The sequence below is a fragment of the Limulus polyphemus genome, unplaced genomic scaffold, assembly GCF_000517525.1.
Source record: "Limulus polyphemus unplaced genomic scaffold, Limulus_polyphemus-2.1.2 Scaffold4282, whole genome shotgun sequence".
NCBI lineage: Eukaryota > Metazoa > Arthropoda > Merostomata > Xiphosura > Limulidae > Limulus > Limulus polyphemus.
The window spans coordinates 68986-78069 of record NW_013669892.1 but is presented as its reverse complement, the minus strand read 5'-3'; the positions used below and the strand labels follow the sequence as shown (position 1 = coordinate 78069).

The 9084-nt window shown below is 32.1% G+C and overlaps 1 protein-coding gene across 1 annotated transcript in view; it reads right to left on the bottom strand.

Moving 5' to 3' along the window:
* The window catches only part of LOC106470907 (ras-related protein Rab-10-like), a gene marked incomplete at its 3' end in the record, with an annotated part of 31035 nt that overhangs the window by 14002 nt on the left and 7949 nt on the right, over positions 1 to 9084 (bottom strand). The window contains exon 3 of the mRNA XM_013931484.2: positions 7721 to 7859. Within this exon, the coding sequence (XP_013786938.1) occupies positions 7721 to 7859 (139 nt within the window). The remainder of the gene's footprint in view (positions 1 to 7720; positions 7860 to 9084) is intronic.

Below are 9084 nucleotides of genomic sequence, written 5' to 3'. Positions count from 1 at the left end.
AATCGATGAAGTTATCTTATGATAAGACATCTACTGAAGTCAGCTTTGAACCAGGAGATAAGGTGTGGTTGTATAATCCCAGGAAGACCAAAGGGAAGTCTCCTAAGTTGTCTTCTCCATGAGAAGGCCCATATGACATAGTGGATCGTCTCTCAGACGTGACTTTCCGGATAAAATGTGGTCAGCAAGGTAAGCCAAAAGTGGTGCATGCCAACAGGCTTTGGCGTTATCACGGTCCAGGACATTTCAGTTGGGACGAATGAACAAAGGAACTAATGACGCTGCTGAAGAAGTGTCACCTGAAAAAGCCACTGTCGAGGAAGAAACTCTACTCAGTTGTGAGAACAGAAACGGTGAAGATCTTGATGAAGTTACTACCACTGATGTGACTGTTACTGACAATAGGACATTTCCTGATGAAGCAGATGAACCTCACGTGAAGCAGAAGCCAACGAGACGGAGACCAATATGGAAGAAGATACGTCCCGTAAAATTAAGAGACTTTGTTGAATTGTAATTTTGTGTTTGTAATTCTATACATTTAATTAAGTTATTGTTAATTGTTATTGGTTTAATAAAAGTGGCTATTGTTCGGGACGAACAATACTAAGGAGGGGGCAGTGTTGCGTCGGCGAGGTCACGTGACTAGTATCACGCCACGTCCTTCTCGAACCTTCATGAATTATCGGGAGACTACTAGATTGGGGTAGTATGGTATATATATATATATATGACGCTCACAAAGTGACGGAACGATGTGTAATTGAACTGAGTATTGTCGAGCACGAGCACGTGAGACGTTCTTTGAGAATTATACCGTTTGTTATAGAGCGACTGTTGAAATTAAGTGTATCGTAAAGTTGTATTTGGAAAGAATAAACCAGTTTTATTTAACAAAGGACTTGTGTCGCTAAAGTTTCGTCGGAACGAATTTACGGAAAATTAATTAACGAACGAACGGAGGCGTAACAATATGTTATGCTACATCAGCATGAAGAAAGTAAAAAACAAAAGTTACTTAACATATCGAAAATAGAGACAATCTGGTTCTTCAAGGCTGTTCTTGTTAACCAATCTTTTAGGAAAATTAAAATATAAACCCACTGTTTTTTGGGACATCATCAATTTTCCTCTTAAATGCCTGTAAAGTGATAGCCTCCACTACTACAAGTATAAATTTATTCCACAACTCAATCACCTTGTTAGAAAAATAAGACTCTCTGAAATAGTACTACTCAATATCTTTCAAATCTTAAACTTTTGTCCTCTCATCCTATTATCATCAAAATATACCACAAAGACATCAGAATTGGTCTCTCAGATAATCTTGCAAACTTCAGTGAGATTATCTCTTATCCTTCTTTTCTAAATAAAAGATAAGTTCAGAGATTTTTATCTATCCTTATAAAATAACCCTTCCATTCCTGGGAATGATCCTAGTAACCCTTTTCTGAACTCTTATGAACAAGTCCATATCCAGTACTCCAAGCGAGGCCTAATTACTGACATGTATAATGATTTGTAATGAGTACATCTACAAAAATACCATAAACTTCTATTATTACTATCACAGAGCACTAGCTCAATGGATTGAATGATTTGTCCTCTACAATACCAATATCCTTTTCTTCTGATACACTATTGAGTGGGTTCTCATCCATATTAAATGAGTGATACAAATTATAATTATGATAATCAAATGCATTACCTTACATTTGTCATAATTAAAGGCCATTCACCAAATATTTCTTCAACTTATTAACCCTTTTGAGACGTTATGAGTGAAAAGCCATGTCATCTCATTTGTTGACTCAGATTCACAATTTTATTGACCTACTATTTTATGAATTTATGTCAATAAATTTGGTATCAAACTGTAGATTATAATTCAAATTTTAGTACTATACATTACTCAATTATTTAATTTAAAAGTAAATATTAAACAACACTAATAAACATCGACTTTTGTTTGTCACATGGTATGTTGACTGCAGCACTGGTTCAAATTAGATGTTTGTGAAGTCAAAATACAAAGTCTATAGTTTTGTATGAATATGAAACTTAAATTGCCGATAATGAAAAGCTAGAATATAAAATAAGAACATCTATCTTTTCTATTTACCAAATTATTGTTTATGTAATAAATCAAACACAGTGGCACCCCACCCGCCTCTTTCCATTTTTTGTAAACACTCCCTTATATACACTTACTTCTATATATGACATGAATAACCAATTGGAAGCTTAGAATGTCCCCCTAGTGGTTTTCTCAGCCATTTTAACAGATTTGTATGCCATTTCTTTTGAACAAATATTTCAACAAGGTAGGGTGTGTCTTTAGTCTGCTTGAAATTTCATATTTTTATAGACTAAAATACATCTTAGTTCCTAAGTTTGATAAATTATAGTAGAATTCCATGGTATTGATGTAGTAATTTATGATTTTTTTAGTTATTCAAATTATTTTGCTTCATATCCTCCACATGTAAAATTTTTCAAAGGCATAGCAAGCTACATTAAGCAGCAACTGAGTACAAAGGTCATAACTAGAAGAGATAATTGTTTGCTTTACTTTATTATTTACTGTTCTATGTTTTAAGAAAAACAAGTTTAAAAACTTATTTCAAAATTGCAATAATCTATATACATATATAATGTATAATAATTGAAATTTAACTGTATTTTACAAAATACTAGTCTACTAAAACACAGCCAAGATAAGTTACTTTGTACAGACCAAAGGTCAGTTTTATGTTATTGGATATGGTAACATGAGTGCACATGTGCTGCATCATTGTAACTTCTGTATTGTTAGCCAGGCATGTCTGAAAGGTGAATATAATAAAAATAATGAATATATATAAATGTATAATGTTATGAGACTTAAGCTATTTAGTCTAAACATTTATGTTTTTGTGTTATAAACTGTGTTCATTCCAGAATGAAAGAGGCATAATTTATATTTATTTCCTAATTCTTTATGGTAGTTACGAGATCAGTCAACTCTAATGAACCCGTACAGATTCATTACTGAAAATAACAGATAAAATATATAGTTTTTTTCTTAAGAAATGTTTGATAACTATCTGGATTTTATTAAGATTTTGCATGCAAAATTTGAAAATTTTTTGATGCATAAAAGTATTTTTAATCTTAAAATGAAAATTACTTTGCATGTTAGATAGACAACATGCAAAAAGAAAAAAAGGCACGAGAAAAACATTGCTTCAGAAACCTTAAGACTTAATATAAAAAAAATTTAGATATTTTGCATATGAAAGCATTGTAATGTTTACTGATAAAGTGCCAAATTTCGTTTACATTCGCTTACTAGTTTAAAAGTTATAGGATGAAAACTATAACAAGCACAAAATGGTTATGAGGTCGCCAGGGACTGAGTCCGTGCTGAAAAAGTTAATTGATACAAGTTCATCCTTTATTATTTTCAACAGAGCTAGAAATATCTAAGAGTTTAATGTCATCAGCAGGCTTTACGAATTGTTCCCTTATAAATATCATTAAAGTACAATAGTCTGAAACACTCCATTAGTAACAAGAGTCCACTTTGACTGAATTACAGTAATAACAACACTTTGCTTTTTCTCTCATCCAACCACTCTACAATGCATTTAACTACTCTTTTCCCACCCTACCAATATGATCTTCTTAGATAATATTTTGTGTGGCACTATATTAAAAGCTTCCTGTGACTCAAAATACATCAAGTCCAAACCCTTTCAATCATCCAAATAACAAGTAAAACCCTTGAGAAAATATTAGATTTTAAGGCAAGATTTCCCTTTGGTGAATCCATGTTGGCTTTCTTTTATGATATCATATTTCACAATGATTTTGTAAAGCTTCTTTTATTAAGCTCTCTAGAATTTTTCCCACTAAAGAATTAAGACTAACTGGCCTATAATTTCCAGGGCAACTTTTAACATTTCCTTTAAAAGTAGAATTAACATTATCAACTCACTAATTCTCAGGCACATTCCTGCTATGTATTGACCTATTAGAAATGAAAAAGAGAAGTTTGCATATCTGATCTTCAACCTCTTTTGAAACTAGTATTTGAACAGGTACCAAAATCCTACCCAAATACCTGGATGGGTAATTCCGGTGGGTATCTGGGTGCCCAAACGTTTCTGACCACTATCAACACAATAGCTTCTAATAAGCAAAAGACAAGACAATATAAACCATGATGCTACACAGTTTAAGTTTTTTTCGAGTGCAATGTTCTTTATTTTCTAAAACTGCTGATAATAAAAAGTTATGAATGTTTGGATGGAAAAGTAAAAGAAAATAGTAAATGATATAATTACATATGAAAGATCAAAACAATGTTCAGCCCGAAATTTTATGCGGCCATCGTGTACACTATAGCATAGGCCTGTAAAGTATAGTCTTCTTTATGTATTCTCACTATTCTGCATAAGGTCCAGAAACAAATTCAAACAAACATCTCTCCATTTTATTACTTTTCACCAATTAGTAATGAGCACTGATTTAGTGGCCATGAAATTAATGTCAAAGTATTGTTACGTATCTGCTTGTTTGTTAATTTCTGATAGAAATTCTTTCTGAGGAACTTCAGCGATACAAGTTCTTTCTTGATTAAACTAGTTTATTCTTTCTTGATACAAACTTTTAGTACACAGTAATTCCACAGTCAATACATTTCTCTTCACTTTAAACTTAACAACTTTTATAATACACCCTATAAATCACAATCTTATTCACAAACTTTGCTCTCTACGAGAGCAAAACACACACTAGCTCGAAACAGAATTGTAAATTACCCGAAACTCACTGTGACTACTGCTCGCTTAACTTCGCTGGCTTTTCTCGCCAGGCTTATATACTAACAAAGAGGAGTCTCCAAAATCCTCGGATTTCCCCAATAATTCGAGAAATTCAGTCACGCATGTACCAGCAGCGTTACATGACTTCCGCTGTCATAACAGAATAAAGCTTCCAACTGTTTCTTCAATTGGAAACTATTAGCTTATTGATATTGGTAACTGGTAATGAAACAAAGTAATCTTTAACAGTTCACCCTGGCTGACTGTTATTACACAATACCTGGACTGCGCAGGCAATATCTGTACATGACGATGAAAATAAGGGTTGTACGCACGTACATTTCTGTACAGGCCTTAAAGCATCTACAGCCGCTTGTTATTATAACACACACTAAGAGATTACAAGACCATTAAATGTGCCTGCAATATCAGAAAAGTAAACACAATCAATGGGTGGAGCTTAACTCAAATATTTCAACAACAAAACTTTGATAATTCCCCATTAAGGTTAGTGTGCAAGTTTTTTCTCCCTTAAATTGCAGTAAAGTGAAAGAACTCTACGGCAATGATCGCCACATTCTAGTGTCTCAAATTATGACGAGCAGCAGCTAGCTAAAGTTGAAACAAGTTAAACCAGTTATACAAAAATGTAGAAACTTTTGGAAGATCATACTTCTATTGATACAATAATTTAGAGTACTTACTTTATAAGTCACACAGTCATCAGGCTTGAAAGTTTCCTATGGGTGATAGGCCTTATTTTTGTCCTAGAATCAGCCGATAATCATTTAACAAAGAAAAATTTTAAATAGACTATTCAAAATTTTCTGTTTACTTAATTGATTTTTTGTCTCCTACATTCATTATTGTTAATGGAAGAGGTAAAAGTTAGTATGGTATAAGCAAGTTTTGAGGGTAAAATGAATGGTTGAATAACTTGATTTATAAGGTACTCTAGGATTTTTGTGCATTGTTAAACTTAAAGATCAATGACTTACTATTCAATCTCGCTGGCCCACCACTAGAATTTAATCTGAATCTCTATCACTACGATTGCTTCCACTTTAGTTTTCACACAATCTGTTGTGACATTTGTTGCTTGTTACTGATCATTACTTACTGTTTTTTCTTAAAAATAATAGTTTGTCTACAGCTCTGTTTACATTACTTTGACTTAAACTTTGCATAACATTTTTTTTTTTTAAGAGCTGGGTAACAGTCATGATAGGTGGGTACCCAGTGAAAACACTATTCAAAACCATGGGAAAACCTTGTCTAGCCATGATGTTTTCCCCAATTTTAACAAACAAAAGTACCTGTCCCCAGTGACAGAAAAAGTTTAAGTTAATCTCTCAATTTAAGTTACTTCATAGACTTTAAATTGTGTTGCACTTATACCCCCCATTGCAAAAACTAATTGTTGAGCATTTCAGTCATGTTATGAGCCACTCAACAATAATATACCGTAAATCTACATTTTTATTCTGTAAGTTGTCACATTTGGAAATGTGAATGATAGTGCAATTAAGTTCTAACAATTTAGTGTAGAATATCCTGCTTTTGAAATTATATTTGGCATCAGTATTATTTATGCTTGTTCTCCCATCATTTCAAAAGTGAATGTTGAGCTTTGTGTGCATGCACAGCTTTTTAAATGGGAGACAATGAATGCTCAGACATACACTACAGTTCGGTTCGCAATATACCACCTATGGTTTCATATCTATATGATACAGGCTAAATCCAATATTTCCCATAGAATGCTCAAGGTCAGGAGTATTGTTAATATCTTTGCTTGTATAAGCATACAATAACATTTAAAAGCTCAGCCATTTCATAGTCTTCAACAAAAAAATCTTACCATCAGCATTCCTTTAACGAGCTCAATTTCAACATTTTCGTTACCTTTAAGATATGAAAAAAAATCTGTGCTGTCAGTTTTAATATTATGAACCAGCTGTTTCTCACAAGCCCATTTGGATTTTGAAAATTTTTTTCAAACCAAGTCCCTAGTTTTCACAGTTCTGTAAGCTTTCCAAACCTACCTGTTAACTTTAACTTATGGCATTCATACTTGATTTTGACCTTTATGTCTTCATTGAGCAACTTAGGTTTGACCTTTTCATATTCCTCATTTTAGGAATATGTCTATCCTGAATTAAAAACAATTAATTTTTTGAAAAAAAAATTCCAAATCTGTGCCACATCACCTACTAACTCATTAGTCCCAAATATTTTTGAAATCTGCTTGGCTGAATTAAGGAAAATCCATTATTAAAACCAAAAAAAACTTTTATGAAGTTTAAATTTGCAGGCCTGTGTAATTATTGCATCAGTAATATTATTAACAACCATGACCTCATTATACTTCAGAAATTTTTCTTTCTTCAGACTAGTCTTTATTCATGCCTAATTTAATATATACTAGGAAAGATAGCTGCCAATACAGGGCTTACAAAGTAATGCTATAAATGAGGGCATGGACTGTCCCATTCCACCATATTGAGACACAGCACACAAACTTAATCAGATGCAATGGCACACATACTCAGTGCAGCATTGAATGCCACTTTCATAATTTTGGTAATTATCTCCTCACTTAGTTGAGCCTCCGTTCACATCAGCATTAAGGCAGAAAAACTGAAATGACTATCAAACTTGAATCTTACATCTGATAAATCTGATTGCTCATCCATTTAAACTCAATCTTTGGAGGGTACACTGTAGTTTCTCTGTCAAATTTCGTGAAACTGGTTCAGTCAGTTTCTCACAAGAAACAAGATGTGCTCCAAGATAGACATCCATTTTATACACACACACACACACACACACAATGATAGATAGATAGATGAACTTGTATCCCATGAAAGAATAACTTAAAAATAAATGAAAATAAAAATATATCAACTTACTTCATCAATATTTCTTAGCCATTTTGCTATATTGTCAAAGCTTTTTGGATTTGTGATATCATATACTAACATAATGCCCATAGCTCCTCTATAATATGATGTGGTGATGGTGTGGAACCTTTCTTGACCTGCAGTATCCCTGGAATAATCATTTTTGTTATTAGGTTAAACACAGAAAAAAGGATCCCAAACTCTTCACAGTTTAGTTAATTATGAAAAACTTCTGCAGATCAACTATATAGCTCAGAAGTAAAAACTTATAAATTAATGAAGCTAACCTTGTGTAACAAATCATCTAGAAATATTTGACATCATAAACCAATACATAAGAAAACTAAAACCTATAATGATTATTATACCCTGAATAATCAGCTGGGTACCCTTACTATAAGTGATATTTTTTGTCTGTATTCCAGTATTATCTCACAAGGTCCAGCAAGAATAAGAGGATTAGGTTAGTCTTAAGTTCATAAAATAAGCCAGCAATGCAAAATAACCTTCATAGGTGTAAACATTATTTAAAATATACTTATATTTCAAATCATTTCAAACATTATTTCATGAAACAGAAAGAAAAATGAAGATGGTCATTATGTGTAAAACACCAGTCATCAGTACTTAAGGTCTACACACCTTACCAGTACACGAAACTGAATGTTCTTTCAAGTATTCATGTATCAGTAGTAGTACATATCCAACAAAACAGTTGGAAATTACAGAAAAAAGATCAAAATCATAAATAAAAGCACACTATCCACCTATCCAGAGAACCACAATGATGTTGTATAACTTATTTTCTATAATTTCATAACACCTGTATAAGGAAGTCTCAATATAATGATCCCTAAAAATTTTAATTTAATTAGTTTGATAACAAAGATAAATTACTTCCAAAACATATTACTTCTGAGTAATATATATAGTTAGCAAAACATATTACTTCTGAGTAATATATATATAGTCAGCAAAACATTACTTCTGAGTAATATATAGTCAGCAAAACATATTACTTCTGAGTAATATATAGTCAGCAAAACATATTACTTCTGAGTAATATATAGTCAGCAAAACATATTACTTCTGAGTAATATATAGTCAGCAAAACATATTACTTCTAACAATATAAAGTCAGCAAAACATTACTTCTGAGTAATATATAGTCAGCAAAACATTACTTCTGAGTAATATATAGTCAGCAAAACATATTACTTGAGTAATATATAGTCAGCAAAACATACTACTTCTGAGTAATATATAGTCAGCAAAACATATTACTTGAGTAATATATAGTCAGAACAAAAACTATTTAACTTACGTAAGAAGTTAAATTAAATAGTAACAGACAAAAACTAATAAGTTAACTT